Source organism: Delphinus delphis, chromosome 16 (genome assembly GCF_949987515.2).
Source record: "Delphinus delphis chromosome 16, mDelDel1.2, whole genome shotgun sequence".
Classification (NCBI taxonomy): Eukaryota; Metazoa; Chordata; class Mammalia; order Artiodactyla; family Delphinidae; genus Delphinus; species Delphinus delphis.
This window is the reverse complement of record NC_082698.1, coordinates 53,737,338-53,758,448: the sequence shown is the minus strand read 5'-3', so window position 1 is coordinate 53,758,448 and position 21,111 is coordinate 53,737,338. Positions and strand designations below refer to the sequence as shown.

The window sequence follows — 21,111 nt, the reverse complement described above, 5'->3', positions numbered from 1 at the left end:
TTGCAGCCACATTCATCTTTGTCCAGAAGAGGAAACTGAGGTCCAGAGAAAGGGCCTTGCCCAAGTCCAGCCAGGAGGTTAGCAGCCAGGAGGTTAGCAGGGCAGCAGGAAGCAGACGAGAGAGGGAGACTGGGAGGGACCAGAGGTGAGCAAACAAGGCCCAGCTGGGGAGACTGTAGAAAACGTGCTGAGTGTTAAGGGAGAAGAGGGGCTGGGCCCTGCCTCCCCAAACTCTTGAGAGCTCCCTCATCCCTGAGAAAGTGGAGAACAGAGTTTTGAGACCCAGCATAGGACACAGTCCCTGAGTGTGAAGGACCTGGTGGAGGTGGCCATGATGCAGATTGAGGAAATGATGCCGAGGACAATAACTGCCTCTGAGTGAGATAGGGAGTGGGTGCCAGAGATCAGGGTGGAGCAGCCCGGGACCCACTATTTCCACCTTCATCGCCCCCATTTTACAAATGGGATTGAGAACAGATAGGAAACCTGCCCAAGGTCACACTGGACTCCAAAGGCTGCTCTTCACTGCGGACGTGCCTCAGGCTATGGAAGTGCATCTTGCTAAGGGTCGATCCCCAAACTAGCGTGTGACCTACACTTACCTAGGCCTTGAACATCCTTAAAAAAAAACCCCACTCTTAAATTGAGAATTTTGCAGCCAAAATTTGAACACCACTGAACTTGACTAAGAAGGAACAAAAACAAAATAGAACAGAAAAGAAAAAAGAAGAAGGAAGGAAGGAAAAGAGGAAAGAAGGTATATGCAAATATCTTAGCTGTGGAACAATTCTGCTTTAACTCAGTTTCCTAGGACTAAGAGATATAGATGAGTGCAGAATTCTAAACTGTTCCAACCAGTCTGCAGATTTTATTCCTTTGTAAATCTAAAATATAATGAATATTTTGTATGGTGTTGTAAAGCTTAAATGGGGGGGAAGTAGGGTTGCACATTTCTGACTGAGGTATAAATTTAGTTTGTAAACTAAATGTTCAAATGCTTGCTGTCTCCTCAGGGTTGCCACTTGAGCCTGAATTTCCAATCTGCCCAGATAAAGAAGAGAGGATTTGGGAGGGAATTCTACTGGAGTGATGGCTCGGAAAAAGGTTAGTAGTTGGGATATGTACTTTTGGGTCAATGTTAGTGAAGTAATTTGCCTAAAAGGGGCAGAAATGCCGATTCAGGATCAATAAGAGGTAAATTTGGTTGTGTGGGGCAAGGTTAGATTAGAATTTTCAAAAGAGCCAGAGAATTTAACTTTTTGTGTTGTTGTAAATTAATTTTTATTGGAGTATTGTTGCTTTACACTGCTGTGTTAGTTTCTGCTGTACAGCAAAGTGAATCAGCTGTACATATACCCCCTCTTTTTTGGATTTCTTTCCCACTCAGGTCACCACAGAGCACTGAGTAGAGTTCCCTGTGCTATACAGTAGGTTTTCATTAGTTATCTATTTTATACATAGTCGTGTATATATGTCAATCCCAATCTCACAATTCATCCCACCCACCGCTTCCCCCTTGGTATCCATACATTTGTTCTCTACGTCTGTGTCTCTATTTCTGCTTTGCAAATAAGATCATCTGTACCATTTTTCTAGATTCCACACTTACGCATTAATATACGATATTGGTTTTCTCTGACTTGCCTTACTCTGTATGACAGTCTCTAGGTCCATCCATATCTCTGCAAATGACACAATTGCGTTCCTTTCTGTGGCTGAGTAATATCCCATTGTATATATGTACCACATATTCTTTATCCATTCCTCTGTTGATGGACATTTAGGTTGCTTCCATGTCCCGGCTATTGTAAATAGTGCTGCAGTGAACACTGGGGTGCATGTATCTTTTTGAATTTAATTTTCAATAATTGCTACTCTTGTGAATCTCTAATTTGTTGTGCCTGATCTGTAGGCCTTCATCAGAAAAAAATGTGTATATATCAGATCTCAAAACTGAGGGACATATGAGAGCAACCACGGTCATAGGGATTAACTTGCCAACTAAGGAATGTTGCTTGCCATCCAGTTCTACAGGAATCAAGATACTAGCCTCTGCAGTTACTGACGTATAGCAACACTCTGGAAAGAATTCAGGGTGAAGCTCAGGAATGAGGCACTCTGTGCTCTGGGAAAACTGCGAGAACAGGCCCTCAGATAGTTACATATTTTCAGGAGAAATTTTTATGAACCCAAATTCTTGCACTGTCCCATGCTTAGAAAAGTACTAAAATCATTAACTGAGATATCTGATCCTTGTGACTGGTAGCAACCTTCTACAGAGATGTGTGCTTGATTGTACATATCCCTTCTCCAAAATCACATACCTCTTCCTCCTGGGCTCTAGTCCTCAGTAAGACAGTAAATAAACTCAACTCCCAGCTCTTATGTTGTGTGTGTGTGTGCGTGTGCGTGTGCGTGTGTGGGTGTGTGAGTGTGTGTGAGTGTTTCAGTTAACAAGCTAAAAAACAGAATGACACTGAGAACTGGCCTGGAAGTTAAGGCTCAAGGTAGCTGTTTCCCAGCTCTGCTGCTTATTTGCTGTGTGTGCTTGGGTAGTCAGCTCACACTTTCTGGACATTCGTTTCCTCTTCTGCAAAATGAAGTGGCGGGTGTAAGGAGCCCAGAGGAGCTGAGGTTCTTAGCAGCGATGGCAGCTCCTTTCTGCTCATGTCACAAGCCTTAGGAAAGCAGCCTCGTTGGCAAGCTGGCTGTCTGCATTCCATACTCAATTGCCCACCTTGGAGGAAGATGAAGTTGGAGGCAGTCACGTTGCCTTGTACTCAGAGCCCAGGCTGGCAGAAGGCATACCTATCCTGGCTGCAGCAGGTGCTAAAGGCAGAACTGGGCAGTGGTTAAGACTTGGGGGAGTCAGAGAAACCTGGTCTCCAATCTCAGCTCTACCCCTTTCTAGACATGAGATCTCTGGTAACTTGCTGTCTCTGATCTGAGTGTCCTCTGTAAAATGGGGATGTTAATAGTACCCATGCCTCTTGGGCTTGTTGAGAGAATCAGATGAGATGTGTATAAATGCCTAGAACAGTGCTGGGCACATATTATATATTCAATCAATGTCAACTATTATTATTTTTGTTGTTTTTATTACTCAAAATCAAATCTTAACTTCCTACCTAATATAGGAATTCTTTCTATGGCATATGAGACAAGTGGCTATTCTCACTCTTCTTGAATACTTCCAGTGACAGGAAGCTCACTACTTCTCCCAGTAAATTGTTTCACGAGTGGATAGTGCTTTTGGAATTTTATGGAATTTTAAAGCTGGTACCTTATATAAATCTCAGGTTTAACTGCCTCATGAGGAAACCCAAGTTCAAGAGGTATCAATAAAAGATTTGCTCAAGGCTGCATGGCTAATTAGGTGGCAGCTGCTCCCTTCTTCTGCCTTCCAATCTTTTAAATAGATTTATTTATATTTTTATTTATTTTGGCTGTGCCAGTAGTTGCGGCACACGGGATCCCCATTGCGGCATGTGGAATACTTAGTTGTGGCATGTGAACTCTTAGTTGCAGCATGCCTGTGGATCTAGTTCCCCGGCCAGGGATTGAACCTAGGCCCCCCTCCCCCACCCCGCCCTGCACTGGGAGCGCGAGTCTTACCCACTGGACCACCAGGCAAGTCCCCTGCTTTCCAATCTCATTCACTAAGTCCATTTTCCTTAGTGCATCTGAGAGCTTTGATACTGCATCCACCAATGCCCCCCACTCTCCCCAAAGAACAATTCCTGGAGGGCCCAGGCTGTCTGTTGCTGGGTCTCTTTGGATCCCAGATAATGTTAAAGGTTCATTGACTCACTTATGGTTGCTGGGATAAAAACCTCTATTTTAGAACTTCCAAATGATGAAGGCTGAGTTCTCCTTGCTGCATTTTCCAAGACAGTCCCCTCCCCGCACCCCAATGTCACTGGGATGATTCAGCTCCGCCCCATTCCTCAGCACAGCCCTTTGGTTGCCCAGCCCTCACTAGCCCCACTGGCCTCTTAATCTCCATCCTGATGCTGTCTGAATACGCCTGGTCTCACAGGCCCTAAAGGCCAACGCCCATTTCCCTACCTGCTCCCCCTAGTCTGGATGTATCGTCACACCAGAAGTGGTACCCCTGGGGACAGTTAGAGCTGTCCTGAATGGAGCTATCTTCCCCACAGTGATTCCAGAAAAATAGCATGTGTACCTGATCAGGATAGGGGCCTGGCCACGCCCACCCCCAGAAAGCCTCAGTGCCACTGACCTGACGTTGGATGATGCCTCATAGCATCATCAACAGCATCAGCCCTCCTGCCCAGCTCACTCGCTCTGTGCTCCTGATCTGGCCTCTTCCCCTCCCCCTCTTGAATTAATCAGGAAGCATCACTGTGATCTTTAAAGGCCAAGCTCCAGTGATTTCAGAGGAGGCCTCTCTAACCAGTCCCTGGTTAGACTCATGTTCAGATGGAAACATCTTTTCCTTCCAGATGCCATTTCAAAGGGATGTTTGAATGGATTGCTTACTTGAAGTAGAATTCAAATGATTTCTACACAAGGATTTAGATGGTGGAGTCCACTTTAAATATGTATTTCACAGAGCAAAATATTTCACTGTGAATATATGGATGCCAAAGAGAGATTTTATGCTATGGTTGCATCTGTAATTTACAACCAATAGGCAACAAACACACATGCAACAAACATACGTTTGGGAGTCACAGCTATCTCTTGACTCTTGGTTCTACCCCTCACTAGCTCTGATTGTTAACAAGCTACTTAATTTCATTAGGCCTCAGTTTTCTAATTAGGAAAATGGGATGCCAGGGCATACCTCCTAGGGGTTAAAGTGAGGATTAAATGAAAAAATGCAAACAAGGCTCTAAGCATAACGCCTGGCCACCCACTGACTGTTCAATTAATGTTACTCTTATTATTATTAACATAGAAGCAACATTCTGTGGGATTCCTGCAGATTCAAAGGATATAATGGGTTTACAGAAGGAATGCTTGTCTCTGGCCTACAGTGTGTTTTGCAACAGCCATTACAGGATGCCAGGACAATACTAAATATGTTTCAAAATTGAAATTTCATAATATATTTATTTTCAGTTTCCTAGGAAATATTCTGTAATACCCAGAACATAAGCCCAGCAAATTCTTTTGCTATGCAGACATTAAAGCTTCATAAATGCTATAAATAACCTTTTCGGTGTACATGTGCAACGTATTACTGCTGCACCTTTAACCAATGGCAAGAACATCCCTAGGTCTGCAGAATGTTTACAATATTTGTACATTGCTATGGATACAGTATCAAAGGCAGGCGCCAGTAACATGAACAGGATGTAGGGGTTTAGGGCCTCTAACAACAATGATGGAAACTACTCTCACTCTTAATGCATCTTTCTTGGATAATATTTGTGAAATATTTGGGAGGTGAGCCATGCTGTTGAGAACATTACTTTGGATGTTTCATCCAATATGCTGACAGGCAGCTTGGTGAAATAGCAAGGAGTCAGAGACCCAGGTCTGACAGCAAATTGATTGTGTGACATTGGTGGTTACCTTTCTTTGTAGGCGCACAATTTCTCCCAGTGTAAAATGATGGTGGGGGGTGTCTATCTGAAGATTTCTGTAGTCCGTTCCAGCATTCTGATTACGGGTTGACCACAGACATCATTTGGTCTTATATCCTGTGTAGTTAAATGCAATTCTGGCTAAGTTGAACAAAGTTAAGACAGATTTTTGGAGGCATCCAAGATGAGCTATACTAGTTGGCCAGCCTGGACTTTCTTTTTCTACTGTTTCCTGTCTTGTTCAAAAGCCTTGTAAGTTCCAGTTGGCTCTCACACTGTCTTAGAGATGATTTTTTTCCCCTCCAAGGGAGCAATAGGGAATGTGGGCAACTCAGCTCTTTCTGGCAAATTGTCAAAAATTAACTGGAAATCAGATTAAGTTACCAAACTCACACTGTCCTAGGAGTCCTTCTCAAGATGCCGAAGTTTAGTAGCAATTGACATATGGCAACATATATATTACTATTCATCTAAATCAGAAATACTTGCTCACAAAACAGCAGTGTACATTTTCCAAGAACAGGCACAGCAAACACCTTGGAATTGTTGCCTGGAAGTGGGGGCATCAGGGAGATGGAGATAAAAGGAAATAAACAAAACGAGAAGGGAGTAGACACTGGGACTCAAAGACGTGAGATTTATCTAGGGTAATATAGCTGGTAAGTATTGGGTAACAGTTTGAACATAGTTGTCACTCAAAAGTCAAGGGTGCAACACATATATATGGAATCTAAAAAAAATATCGTTCTGATGAACCTAGGGGCAAGACAGGGATAAAGATGCAGACATAGAGAATGGACTTGAGGACACGGGGAAGGGGAAGGGGAAGCTGGGCCGAAGTGAGAGAGTGGCATGGACATATATACACTACCAAATGTAAAATAGATAGCTAGTGGGAAGCAGCTGCATGGCACAGGGAGATCAGCTCAGTGCTTTGTGACCACCTAGAGGGGTGGGATAGGGAGGGTGGGAGGGAGGCTCAAGAGGGAGGGGATATGGGGATATATGTATACATATAGCAGATTCACTTTGTTACACAGCAGAAACTAACACAACATTGTAAAGCAAGTATACTCCAATAAAGATGTTAAAAAAAAAAAAAAGCCTAGGGTGCTATTCCATTACACCCTGCTGCCTTTTGCTCTTAAGTGGAAACACCCATTACAATAAAAGATTGAAATGTGACTTGTTATTTATCAATTCTCTCAGAGGGTTGCTGTGTTGTTACTTTTCCCTTAGAAAGTAGAATACCTGCAAGATTCCCTCTTAGGGAGCTTTCTCTTTATCAGATCTTATCTTTTTGGGGTGATTTCATTTCCTAGTAGCAGGAAAGATAAGGTTAATTCATCTCGGGTTTTCTGAGGTTGTATCAAGGTGAAAAATTCTAGTTCATTGAGATTTTAGAGGACTCTAGAGGGTTAGAAAGTGGAAAGTTCCTCAAACTTTGGTTCTTTTTTTTTTTTAGATGTTGGGGGTAGGAGTTTATTAATTAATTTATTTATTTTTGCTGTGTTGGGTCTTTGTTTCTGTGCGAGGGCTTTCTCTAGTTGTGGCGAGCGGGGGCCCCTCTTTATCGCGGTGCGCGGGCCTCTCACCGTCGCGGCCTCTCTTGCTGCGGAACACAGGCTCCAGACGCGCAGGCTCAGTACTTGTGGCTCACGGGCCTAGTTGCTCCGCGGCATGTGGGATCCCTCCAGACCAGGGCTCGAACCCGTGTCCCCTGCATTAGCAGGCAGATTCTCAACCACTACGCCACCAGGGAAGCCCTAAAGTTTGGTTCTTTTTAAAAAAATTTATGTATGGTTGACTTACAATATTATATTAGTTTCAGGAGTAGAACATACTCATTCAATATTTTTATAGAGTGCACTCCATACAAAGTTATTATGAAATACTGACTAATTCCCTGTGTTGTACATGACAACCTTGTTAACATTTATTTTATACCTAGAAGTTTGTACCTCTTGATCCTTTTCATCTATTTTGCCCCTCCTCCCAACCGGCTCCCTTTGGTAGCCACTAGTTTGCTGATTATGCTGAGCAATGTCAGCAACTGCAGCTCCCAGTCAGCCAGGAGATAACAAGGGTAAACAACTGATACACTTACAACCATTCCATATCCACACAATCATTCCGTACAGTATTCATCAAATTACATCACATATTTAATACTTTATTATAAAATAGGCTTTGTACTAGATGATTTTGCCCAACTGTAGGCTAATGTAAGTGTTCTGAGCATGTTTAAGGTAGGCTAGGCTAAGACATGATGCTTGGTTGGTTAGTTGTATTAAATGCATTTTCTTTTCTTTTTTAAAAATTTATTTATTTTTGGCTGCACTGGGTCTTCGTTGCTGTGTGCGGGCTTTCTATAGTTGTGGTGAGTGGGGGCTACTCTTCGTTGCAGTGCGTGGGCTTCTCATTGTGAAGGTTTCTCTTGTTGTGGAGCACGGGCTCTAGGTGCACGGGCTTCAGTAGCTGTGGCATGCGGGCTCTAGAGCGCAGGCTCAGTAGTTGTGGTGCACAGGCTTAGTTGCTCCGTGGCATGTGGGATCTTTCCAGAACAGGGCTTGAACCTGTGTCCCCTGCATTGGCAGACGGATTCTTAACCACTGCGCCACCAGGGAAGCCCCTAAATGCATTTTCGATTTACAGTTCAATGTACAGTTGGTTTATTGCGACATAACTGAAGAAGCTCTATATTTCAACTTACTCTCATGCCCAGTTCACTTATCCTTCTGCCCTCCCTCCCAAACACACATACACATATACCCATCATGGAAATTGGCTAGAATGTATATAATTTAAATTTGGGCTTGTTTATATCCTTTTATTTTTCTTTGATGCCTCTCCTCCCTCCCTACCCTATATCTCTGGCAGCATTGCCTGACTTCTTTCCCTTTTATTATTTAAGGACTTTTTCCAAAAGTGTTTTCAATGTGGGTCTTTTTGTGTGGCAAACATTCTGAGCCCTTGAAGGCAGGGAATCTTTTTCCCATCACTTTCTCCTGTTTGAATGATAATTTGGCTGAATATAAAATTCTACATTCAAAGTAATTTTTCCCCAGTACTTTTAAACTATTTTTCACTGTCTTCTAGCATCCAGTGTAGCTGTTTGATGTCTGTTCCTTGTCATTCCTTTGGAGGTGATCGTTTTTTCTCTCTGGAAACTTAGAATTTTCTCTTTGTCTTGATTATTCTCAAAGTTTATTGTTATGCCTAGGGATTGGTACGCCTTATCTCTTTTGTTTGGCCCTTTATAAGTCATTTCAAATAAGGTCATTTGGGGGAAATTACTCTCCATTATTTCTTCAAAAATTTCTTCCACTCCATTTTATTTTTCTCTCCAACTGGAACTAATACCCCTAGGCGTTGGCATTTCTATGTTTATCATCCACATTTCCAGGCTTTTCTTTTGTATTTTATGTTTTGTATTTTCCTGTGAGACATCCACAAGCTTGAGTCTACAAATTCTTTCTTCAACTACATCCATCCATCCATTTCTTCAACTACAAATTCTTTCTTCAACTACATCACTTGTTCTATTTTCATTTAATAGGTTCTTTATTTCAACTATTTTATTTTTCATGCCTAATATTTTCACCTAGTTCTTTTTTGTGTGTGATTTCTTATTTGTATATCATATTGCTAACATATTCTCTTATTAACTCCTTATGTCCTACTTCAAGAGGAATTTTAGATTCCGGGTCCCTATGTTCCAACACTTCTGTTTCAGATGACAGGTGTGGCTCAGCTTATGCTTGTCATTCTCTGCTGTCCAGTGCTTTGGGCTTGTCATCTTGTTTTCCCTTGGGGCATCAACCAGCAGGTCTGATAATGCATTGGGGGAGGGCTAAGGCCAGGCCCTAGTCTACACTGAAATCAGTGATTTAAAGATGAGAATTCAGGAACCACAGAACCCTTAAAGAGTCCCTGTTTGATACCATTCCATTGGTCACTCTTTTGCCTGAGGTTTTCACTTTTGAACCTTTAGGAAGAAATAACAATGTAGTCCACAATCCTTGTGATTTGATTGGGAGTATAGGGGAATGATTGCCTGAGGGCTGTCAGCCTGTTTTCTTGAACTCTCCCCCATCACCCAGTGGGGCTTTGTGTTGCTAATATCAGGAGAAGCTGCCATGAACCCTGCTACTGCCCACTTCTGTGCTGAAGGGTCAGGCCCATAACTGTCTGCTCAATTTGAGGGAGAGACAAGAACAGCAGATGAAAAGTTCTCCACCAACCTAGTTCTCCCTGCTGCCCAAGGCTCCCCTTTCTCCACCTCTACACCAATTCTAGTCTTCTGTCCAGGATGGTGGGCGGGAACATTCCCTACATTTTCCCTTTGGTTTTAGGAATTCATACTTCTCTCATGTGTTTACTGTTTCTTCAAGTTTGATCTTGGGAGAAGGAGTCAGTGGCCTGAGCTGGTCAGCCATTTGGGCAGGGATCTCCCCTCAGTGTCCTCAACTTTAAATTGTTACCTCAAAGAGTTGTGGATGTTAGGTATTTCATATCGGTATCTAGAATAAAAATAAATATTTGAAAAATATTGAGTTCTTTTTTACTTTCAAAAGACCTCAATCCCAAACTTTTATTCTCAAGGAGGGAGGAGTATGCAGATATGCCAACTGGCTAATTTCATCAGCTTTTTAAAAATTCTTTTTTAAAAATCGAAGTATACCTGATTTACAATATATATTAGTTTCAGGTGTACAACATAATGATTCAAAATTTTTATAGATTATACTCCATTTGAAGTTATTATAAGGTACTGGCTATATTTCTTGTGCTGTACAATATACCCTTGTAGCTTATCTATTTTATATAGTAGTTTATACCTTTTAATTCCCCATCCCATCTTGTCCCTCCCCCTTTCCCTCTCCCCACCGGTGATCACTAGTTTGTTCTCTATATCTGTGAGTCTGTTTCTGTTTTGTTGTATTCATAGCATTTTTAGCCCCACAGCAGTGCTTTTTGCCGATTGTCAGGACTCCAAGGATTGTTTATACTGAGTGCTGAGCTCCCAGTGAGGGTGTTTAGCTGTGCTTCTTATTGACACAAACATGTTGTCATGTCTAGAAATCAACCCCAAGCCTCACGAAATCAGGGTCAAACCATTTGGGTTCTTATTCTAAATTTTCTCTAAAAATCTTACTACTCAAAGTGGTCTGAAGATCACCAGGGAGCTTGCTGGACATGCAGAATCTTGGACCCGCTCCACACTCACTGAATCAGAGCCTGAATTTTCACAAGATCTCACAGAATCCATCTGCACCGTCAAGTTTGAGAAATTCAGGATACATCATCACCCATGACCAACCTTCCAGTAAAAACTATACTCTTGATGAATGTTACAGTTTACAAAGTTGGTTTACATAGATGATTTCATTTAAATTTACTATTTTATCTTCATCCCAGCCACAATGTAACATTATTCTTATTCTTTTTAATGATGAAATTGAGGTCCAGGAAGGTGACAGACTTGCCTAAAATCCTGTGTCTGGAGCCAGGTAAATCCCAACTTCAGTCTCGGTGGATAGTAGAATACTTTTTGATTATTAATAGCGTGCTGAAGGTAGCATTAGTATGCATGGTGATTTTAGGTATCGATGTAAAGTATGCTTTATTCTCATATGTATTAGAGAAAAATATAATGAACAAACTAACCAGGTGTGGCATTTCATAGTTATTATTGCTTAAGGAGATTTGTGTTCTGAGGGTGGTCCTTCCATGTCCGAGGTTCAGGGAACATTTCTCTATATTATAGATGTCACTCCTCTCTTTTATTTACAGCAATGTCAAGATTCCAATTTTAGTGACAATTTATATTGAGTAATTTTTTATTTACTACAAACATCCAGTGCAATGTGTTGGTACAGGAAAAAGTAAAAGTTCTTTCATGAATATTTCCCTGAACAGTATTAGTACACCAAAGGTATTTTCCACAATCCAACTTTATGCCTTACTATAAACAGCAATGGAACAATTAGTATACTCAATCCTATTCAGAAAGCTTAAGAGCCATCTTTTTTTTTTAATAAATTTATTTTATTTTATTTTTTATTTATTTATTTTTGGCTGCGTTGGGTCTTTCTTGCTGCGCATGGCCTTTCTCTAGTTGCGGCGAGCGGGGGCTACTCTTTGTTGCAGTGTGCGGGCTTCTCACTGCAGTGGCTTCTCTTGTTGCGGAGCACAGACTCTAGGTGCACGGGCTTCAGTAGTTCTGGCACGTGGGCTTCAGTAGTTGTGGTTCACCGGCTCTAGAGCACAGGCTCAGTAGTTGTGGCGCATGGGCTTAGTTGCTCCGTGGCATGTGGGATCTTCCCAGACCAGGGCTTGAACCCGTGTCCCCCGCATTGGCAAGAGGATTCTTAACCACTGTGCCACCAGGGAAGTCCCTTAAGAGCCATCTTAAAATGTTTGTGGATAGAATTGCAAATACAGTATTTTGGATAGGATTTTCAAGTGTCCACCGTGGAATCAGACTATAGATCTTCATAAAGAGAAATGTGAAATGATAAGTACACACTCTCATTGTCCAACGTTGAGAAAAAAGGAACCATAATTTTCAATTTGATGTGGACAAGGAGCCTTGCAGAGAGAAGGGTCTCATAGACTTACAAACATATTACTCAGGCGCCCTAGATTCTTTTTTGTCTGTGCTGATAAGAAGGAAAGGAAAAATGATATTTACAACCCAGGCTGCTCAACTAAGAGATTTAGTTAACAAGGTTCCAGCAAGGGCCCTGAGCAACAATAACAATGTGATTGCATTCCATGCTCTAACCTTAAAGGCAGGTTCTCCAACGTTTCTTTGGCGTTTTCAGGCCCTCCATGTAAATACATACAGGCTCCCAGATGGCAAGTTGTTTTGCTAAAGAACCTCTTTACACATCTAGAGTATAGCCTCTTAAACTCTAGACTTGTTTTAAAACCATCGCTTATAAAACGTTTGGAGTTGGATTGCAATGGACTCATAAACATGTTGAATGTAGGAAATAGTGTTAGTTTATAAATCTGGCCTGTTTTTAGGTTGTGAGGTCATTAGTTTTCTGTTTTTGTTCCCGCCATTGGGGCTTGCTTTTTTGTCCTTCCAAACTATACTTGCCCTTGATATATTTGGGGTTTTAGTCTGTTTGCCCTCCATGGTTGTTTCCAACAAGATGCCTCTGGCCTTTTCTCATCCAAACTCAACATAGATGTTTCCCCTGTATCACCACTGTGACTGCAACACAAAGCTGTCTCTTTCTGGTTTTTGCTTTAGACTTACTTCTAGGCTCCTGGACTGCGGGGGAGGAAGAGGCAGAACATGAGATCCAGTTAGTCTGGCCTGTGTGTGTTACCTCACCTCCATGGGATGCAGCTTATGGGTCTATAAAATGAATGACCTGCACTGTTTGCTAAGATCTTTTTTTGCTCTAGGCCATGATAATACCCCAAATAACAGCATTTTATACTTTCGGCATTTAAAAAAAATCAGAGTACTCCTTTCACTTGCTGCAGACTACATCAAACACTGAATGAGATGTAGTGGAAACAGGGGACCAATCCTGCAATGAAAGGAGATGCTTATGTCCACCCACAACTTGGTGTACATGGAGGAGTTAAGTGGACTATAGACAGCTCTAGAAACGTAAGGAAGACCATATGTCCTACAACTAGGGCATTCTGCATTTCTTTATCAGTGAAAAAAAAATCCCTGCTACAAAGTTCCAGAATAGAGTCTTTTTGAGAAAGAGTAGAATCCAATGTGTGACAATACTATCAAAACTGACCAAAAAAAGCATTTGATTGGAGACACCATTCACAACATTTTATTCAAGTTAATACATTTCATTCAGTAATCTGCCATATTATCCTTGGCACCATTAATAACAACCCCTTAATCACAAGAGAAACAGAGGGAAAGACTGGGAGTTATGTGCAGAAGTTGATTTCCACCAAAACCAGTTCATAGTCCATCATCTTTCATGGTTGTGCTTTTACTTGAGGCCTCTTTTTTGGGGGAAGGGGGGCTGTTTCTCTTAAGTGTTTGCTTAAAACAAATAACATGACCTACTGTGTCATGGAAGGAAAATAAGGTCTAGTCCCTAGTGAACAAGCAGGCGGTCCTCCAGGAAAGGAGCCCTAAAGGCTCCTTGAGGTGAGTCAGTAACCCTCCTGCCCCAACCAGTCAGTAGTTAAGTTATAACCAGGTGAATGAGAGAGGTAGTAACTAGTTGGAGAACCCATAGTGTAGACTCTCTAGAACAGGAATGGCTGAGTGAGTCAGAACTGGAGGGAGACATCTACAGTGTCTGGAAAAAGTGACCAAGAATAGGAAAGTGTGAAAAAGGTACGGGTTTCCCACCAGGGGACCCACAGAAACATGGCGGTACCAGTCAAGGGCAGTCCTGCGCTTTTCTCTGATGCAAGGTTACACTGAATGTGTTCTGCAGTTTTCAGATAAAAATTGGAATGATGCTGAACAAGTGCAAAGTGAAATCAGAGTTTCCCTCCTTTGTTCGGTAAACACTGAGAACACCTGTGTGTGAGGCAATGGGACAGGTGCTAGAGGAAAAGACGAAGCTGTCTTAAGATGTGGTCCTGACTTGAAGGTGGACATCAGATCCTGCACGTACAGAGCACTATGTTGGAGGGTCCGAGTGGAGGGAAGCATCACTTCTGGCTGGCAGCAGCAGAGAAAGCATTCCCCAGTCGTTCCTTCTTGGTTCCCAGGATGTCCTCTGTGCCTGTGTCACCTCTTGGCCCGCCCCATTCCAGGCACTTGCTTGTCTTCCTTATCTTTCTCCATAATCTGAAATGGAAGCCTGAAAGGAGAAGATCCCGCCTCACAGGTGTCTAACAAATGTGGGTGGAACTCATGTGTTACGGAAGTGTCACTCTATTTTGGTCCAGGTGGGTGGAAAAAAAATTGAGGGAAAGGAGAGCTGATAAGATGGTGGTGGTAAGGGTAAGGTGTTTTAATCAGAAGGTAGGAGCAAAGATATCCCAACAAGCAAACTTAGTATGTGGCTTAAACCAGGTGACAGGGAGAATGCCAACACAGCCAAGGACCGCAAGAAGGTAGCTGGAAGCCCTCTGCCAAATAGGATAGTCTGCAGAACTGGGAAGCTAAGATCTTTTCCTACTATCTACTCAAGTTTAACCAGAGCAGATGAAGAAAACAGTGAATAACTAGAGGGTCGTAACTTTCTAGAAAGATCAAGTAAACACAGCACCCCCCAAAAAAGGTGAGGCTGAATGTCAGTGTGGAGAAAGCTTTTGAGCATCTTTTTTATCTCCTAGGAACTTTATATGCTATATTTTCTCTCTTTTTTAAAATTGAAGTATAGTTGGTTTACAATATTATATTAGTTTCAAGTGTACAAAAACAGTGATTCAGTTTTTTTTGGATATCTTTTTTAAGTTTGTTTATGGCGTCTCGGTCTGTAATCAATCAAGTAATAGAGAGATGCCATCCCAAAAAGGAACGTCTGCAGGAACCAGAGGAGTTGAGTCCAACTATTCGTGATGCCTTTAGACCTAAAAAAAGAGAAAAATTTATCCACCAGAATTTTAATGTTATTGTCTTCTAGTTTTTTAAAAACGTATTCCTTCTATCTATTTTCATGGGGCTTATTTTGCGCTCTCCTCCAGCTTACTAACTTGAATGCTTAGTTCATTGATTTTCGTTTTTCTTGTGCATTTAGAATGGTACACTCTTCCCTGGGAAGCAATCTGGCTACTGCCTAGGACATGGTATTATGAAACTGTTTCTCACGTGATTTTGATGAGCATATAGGGTTAGAAAGCACTGGGATGGCTTCAAAGCAAGTGTTTTGGACCAGATGTAAATCTAGCTTGGCCAACTACCAGCTTGACCTTGGGCAAATCACTCTCTCTCAGAATCAGTTTTTTCGTCTGAAAAATAGGAATAATGGTATTTATCTCACCAAGTTTTGAGATGATTTTTGAGATAAGTTATCCAAAGTGATTAGTAAAGGGCCTGGCACATGGTAATAATAAATACCTGTTTATACAGCCATTCAAACGAAACTGCTGAACACCAAGCTCAAAAGAAAATGGCCCAGATGAAGGGAATGGTTTGCTACAGTCTCATCGGTATATAAATAAGTCTCATGTGGATGCCTTTTCATTTAAAACAAAATTTTAAAAAATATATGTAAAAATATATAATTTTCTACACTAACAGATTAAAGGAGAAAAATTACACGATCATCTTAATAAATGCAGAAAAAGCATTTGATAAATTTCAACATCCATTCTCAATACAAGTTCTCAGAAAACTTAGAAGGAGAAGGGAACTTCTTTATTCTGACAGAGAAGGTCTATACAACTCTAGAGAAAACACGAGGCAGAATGCTGAAAGCTTTCCCTTTGATTAGGAACAAGGCCAGGATGCCTACTGTCACCACTTCTGGTTGACACTGGACTGGATGTACTAGCCAGTGCAACGAGGGAAAAAACATAAATAAAAGGTATACGGAATTGAAAGGAAGAAATAAAACTGTCTTTATTTCTAGAGACAATTGTGTACCTAAGAAAAAATGAATCTTTTAAATTATTAATGATGAACTATTAGATGAACAGATGAACTATTAGAACTAAAAAATGAATGTATCAAGGTCACTGGGTGTGAGGTCAGTAGAATCAACTATCTTCATACATTCTACCACCAAACAATAGAAAAATGAAATATATATGAAAGTGAGCCAGGATGTACAAGAAATTCACATTTACGCAGCATTATTTATAATAGTCAAAAAAAAAACCCCCAAAACTAGAGGCTTAAAAGTCTGTCAGAAGGAGGATTTGTTAAATACATTAAGGCACATCTATATAATAGAATACTATGTACTAATGAAATGAGGTAAATTTATAGGTATAGACACAGGAAAACAGGCATATATGACAATAGAAAAAAGTTATACAAGAGTTTATATCTATATGTATATAGATATGGTGGCTATAAAGTAGAATGTTCAGTCAAGTCTTATGTCTGATTAAATGGAATTCATCAATTTCTTTTTATTGCTGGATAGTGGGATGTGGGGTAGGGCTTCCAATTGTTCTACATGTCTTCATGATTCTTTCACTTAAATGTATTCGTTCATAAGTCAAAAGGAATATTCATTCTGGTTTACAGTCACCAATGATACACTGCAACACGTTAGGCCATAAAGAAATGATTTCAGGAATGTGAGAATAGTGCCCTCACCTCTCTATGCCTCTTCTCCCACTGCCTATCAAAGAACTTGAGAGCAGGATTTTCAATTTGAGTCTTTTCGTTTTCATTAGAGGCTCCAAATGACGATAACAAAATAGGTGTAAAGTACTCCAACACTATAATGTGGAGGGCTGGACCACACACCTCCGAGCTAAGCTCTCACTGACAGCCTGAAGAGGCCGTTACAAGGAGGTATTAGTGCTGCGGCACTTCCTATCCCAAGTCAGCCCAAAGAACAGCTTCAATGGAACCACTCAGCCTGGCAAGAGTCCCCAGTAATTCGAGGGAGGCTTAATATCTAACTCAGACATTTAACTACTGGTACTTGGCTGCCCAGGGAACTGCACGCACTTGCAGATTTATCCTGCTGGACGGATAAGGAAGCTGTCATCGTGAGCCTTACAGGTCTTGTGGAAGGGCACTGGCATGGGTGAGCTTAAAAGCAACCCCGCCCCAGAGGCCTAACTAAAGGGTAGAAGAGATCTCAATAAAAGGGAAACTGCCCCCCACCACGACTCCCATTACAGATCCTAAGGGAAAACTGCAAGTGACATACTGACTGAGGTCTGAAGGAACCATCAAGGGAACTGCAGAAGGGAGATCCCTAGTGATGGGCGGTTTCTCAAAACTCCACCAAGGCTCCTTTGGAGAGAAAGAGTCAACAATGGGTATGCAACCACCACAGCACCCAGCGGCCTGATCACGAGGCAGACTGTGCTCTGCTTCCGCTAACTGCTCCCAGCACCCCAAGGGGCCACAGGCAGCTGTCGCTAGTGAACAGGGAACAAAGCTGGAATGAGAGGGAAGACATCAACTACCCCCTCTTCCCCCCAGCAGGCTGCTGAGCCCCAGCTGGAGGAGAACAGATGTTCTGAATTAGATAAAAGTTCATAGTTTTAATGAATAGACTGGACTTGACCAGATAATATGAGATAGTGACTGGAAAATCTATGCACCTGCTTCAGATTTCGTCCAGGGCTAAGGCGGGAGACAGACAGTAATCCTTGCGGGAGTGGAGACGGGCGAAAAAATAAAGCTGCTTTCTCCTCCTCTCCTACAAAGTCCAGCTTGTTTAATAAACCAGAAGGTGGAGGAACATAATCTATTTAAATCAGTTAGCACTTGTCTGGCATAGTGTGTACCCAAGAAGTATTCATTACTTTTATTATTAAAACAATAAAGTATCTTATTTTCCACTTTTAGAAGTAATACCGCAAAAACAGAGGTGGTAATTAATCTTGACCAGAAGAAAAATAATCAATTGCAAAGCAATCTGGCATTACTATCTCTTTCATTACACCATACTTTCTGTGTGCTTACATAAAGTCTAAATGTAAAGAAAAGCCTTTTCAGTTCTCTCACATTGTATTATCCTGCACTGGCAACTGTAGAGTAGGGTCTAGTCGCAGGACTTTTAGCCTGCAGTGCATCCCAGAATCACCTACAGACCTTGAAACAATAACATGTTCCTACCTCTGAAGCAAGGCTACTACATTAGGATCTCTGGGCCTGGAAACCAGAGAAGTGAATGTTGAGAAAGCTCCTCAGGTGATTCAGTGGTGAAACTAGGCTGAGAATCATTGAGCTAGGTCAATACAGCTCTTTTTCAAACTAGAAGGCAACCTCTTAATCTTTTCTTCTAGTTGGGGCTATACAGAGACTTTTGAAAAAAAGAGGAAAAATCATCTAAATTAAATGACTAAATAATTGACTCATTAACACAAATGAATCCATTCATTAACTATTTACTGAGTACTCCCTCCGGGTACTGAGACAGGCTCAGTATTCAGTGTGGGGATTCAACTCTACCTGAGAGTGTTCTCGGCCTACAAGCGCATGAATTATTTAAATGTGGCTACTCTCAACTTATATTAGATACCAAGAGAAAAGCGACAAAGACCTATTAAAAACACTTACTTGCACAATACAATGGCATACAAGGACTCTCCCACGTGAATCAGCCACGCAAGCCAATACCTGAAACAAAAGTCAGCCTAGTTTAAGGTGATGGTTCTCTGCTGATGAAATCTAACACAGAAACCCCCAAGAGAAAGGTGCTTTCATGTGAACAAGCACCACTCTTAGAAGGCACCAGGGGCCTTCCAGGTCTACGGGGACACTGGAGCTGCAGGGTCCACACCCCATTTCTGCAGCTCTCCTTACCAGCTGTGCAGGAGGGTGTGATGATGCTCCAGCAAGTACTGAGTGAAGGGGCCCAGCGGCCCTAGGCTCTGATAAGGAATAGCCTCAGGCCAGAAGACCACCCACTGAAAGAGAACCAGAAGCACAGAATGCCTATTAGGTCACTTAAATCTATTTTTAACCGAGGCTATTAAATAATCCCGATTCTATAAGAACAAGTAACAGACCAAAGAAACTGAACTAAGTCATCTGGGCTTCCATTCTTTACTTCTATTTTCTGAAAGCGATTCTAGTGGGAGATTTATGCTGAGGAAACTCTGTGGTTATCAGATTTAGTGCCCAGGTTGGCTGACTTCTGTTATTAATGACTTCACAATTTAGTCCTCAACCTACTTTTCTGGGTATCTTTCCTGTATCCTTTAAATGAATTCTGTCTGCCAAACAAAAGTCGCTGCTCCTCTCAGTAGAGATTCTCTGTCTTCATGACACATCTATGTCATAACATGTATATCCTCTCTAACTCTTCTTACCCATTAAATTCTACCCATCCTTGAGGTTTACCCCCATTTTCCAAGCAATTCCAACTGCCTCAAACATTCTGCTTTGGAAGCCCTATCCTGACTTGGCAGGCCTAGAACTGTCCGTCAACTTGACCTCCTTCTTCTTGAGTTCTATTCAAACCTGGCTAAGCCCTAGTAACCGTGGGGACGCAAACACAGGTACATTTTCAAGCAGAAAGCTTGCAAGCCCACCGACCTTCCGCTTACGCCAATAACCTCGGCAAGCGCCAGGCGCGCAAGCGCAAGACCCCGCCCCCCCAACAGCGCCCCTCGCCCTACGGGAGCCTGGCGGGCCAAAACAGATGCACCCCGCCCTACATCTTACCCCGAAATATCCCAGCCCCAGGACCGTGACCAGCGAGGGCAGCGGTTTGGCTGTACGGAAACAGGAGGTAGCAGCCCCACCGGCATTCGCCTTCGCCACCACCATCTTGAAAGATCTAGACACCGAGTCATGGGGTGGGGAGCATTCCCTGCCTTCATATAGGGAAAGCGTGGGCAACCGGTTTCTCAAGATCTCAACACAGGCGGAAGGCGCGGGCAGACGGGTGCGCCTGCGTCTTCTTCCCGGGTCTAGTCCCCTGGCTTAGAGCGCTCGAGAGCCGCGATTGCGCCTGCGCGACCTCTCCGTGTCGTAGGTGCGGATCTTGTGGCTCAAGGCAGCACTCTGTCCCCTCGCATGGCCTTGCCCGGGGCCCGCTGCCCTTACCGTGTAATAGCCAAAGGAGAGGGTGATGACAGTGACCCAGAACAGACTGCTCCTCTGGAAGTACGTCTCATCTCCCCCTGCCTTCCCCATCGCTGCAGCACGTCCCAGGGAATGCCGAGCAGGTCACCTCTGCTCTGCAGGACGGCAAGGATGGGGGCGGGGCCATGGCAAACACTCCTCCCTCCTCTCACCTACCTCCCCAGAGGGAGAAGAGTCAGTGGGCCTGAAACTGAAAACGAGTCTCCATCGGCTCTGGCCTGGTGGGCTGGGGAGACCCCTCTCTGAGTGTCACTTTCTGGGGCTTAAGATAATGCTGTTGGAATAGATGGTGCTTTATGCTCTTAATGACTATGGATCTAATTTTTGAACTTCAGCTCTGCTGTGCTCTGTGGGAAATGTAAAAAAAATTAATAAATAGAAAGTGCAATTAAATAGACTTGGGCTACTGGAAGGGGGAACTCTCACACTCTGTGACGTTAGCAGAGGCTGATAGGGAGAAGACCTGTCTTCTTTCCTGGCAACGACTCAGCCAAAGAAAACCCATGGACTCTTTGTTTTTTATAGCCTTCCCAACTTCCTTTTCTTCTTACAAGTGTTGTAAGAAGAACAACAATGTCCCTGGGGGGGACACACGACTTGTGCTGTGGCTCGCTGTGGTTGCAGACCCTAAAGTGTAATTCTTTGCTTATCGCAGAATAAACCCATCTTTCCTGGAGAAGTATTCGGCAGTCTGTTTGTTTCAGGTCAATAGAAATAATGCTCTTTCTCTTCATTAGTAAAGATGTATGGACCGATGTGGCACAGCACTTACAAGAAGGGGCTGTGGAACAGATACCTGGGTTTACTTTTACCTCCTGGCTCTGCCAGTAACATTTCGTGTAAGCTAACACTAGTTACATTGCCCATCTGTGT

The 21,111-nt window shown here is 42.6% G+C and overlaps 1 protein-coding gene and 1 long non-coding RNA gene across 3 annotated transcripts in view; one reads left to right on the top strand and one right to left on the bottom strand.

The window, feature by feature from the left end:
• Positions 1-19: 19 nt before the first annotated feature.
• Positions 20-21,111, top strand: part of LOC132439896 (uncharacterized) — a 98,040-nt gene continuing 76,948 nt past the window's right edge. The window contains exons 1-2 of the long non-coding RNA XR_009522454.1: positions 20-145; positions 1,014-1,104. This is a non-coding gene — a long non-coding RNA (uncharacterized lncRNA). The remainder of the gene's footprint in view (positions 146-1,013; positions 1,105-21,111) is intronic.
• Positions 13,245-20,332, bottom strand: TMEM254 (transmembrane protein 254). Of its 2 annotated transcripts, none has more exons than XM_060034705.1 (4): positions 19,816-20,016; positions 18,952-19,055; positions 18,706-18,765; positions 13,245-15,083 (listed from the first exon to the last, which is right to left on the bottom strand). In XM_060034705.1, exons 1-4 carry the CDS (start codon positions 19,918-19,920, stop codon positions 14,963-14,965), a joined length of 390 nt encoding a protein of 129 aa, XP_059890688.1. In that variant the 5' UTR covers positions 19,921-20,016; the 3' UTR covers positions 13,245-14,962. The 2 variants fall into 2 exon arrangements, with proteins under 2 accessions (XP_059890688.1, XP_059890687.1); XM_060034704.1 differs by lacking the exon at positions 19,816-20,016 and adding an exon at positions 20,200-20,332 and having other exon boundaries at positions 13,278-15,083.

Bases quoted from the DNA above. Each gene is read 5' to 3' on its own strand.
- TMEM254 (XM_060034705.1), bottom strand. From the start codon at position 19,920: ATGGTGGTGGCGAAGGCGAATGCCGGTGGGGCTGCTACCTCCTGTTTC. The intron at 19,056-19,815 runs GTAAGATGTAGG...GTTCTCTTTCAG, and splicing joins TGGGGCTGGGATATTTCGGG to TGGGTGGTCTTCTGGCCTGA. The intron at 15,084-18,705 runs GTAAGTGTTTTT...CTCTTTTTTTAG, and splicing joins TATGCCATTGTATTGTGCAA to GTCTAAAGGCATCACGAATA.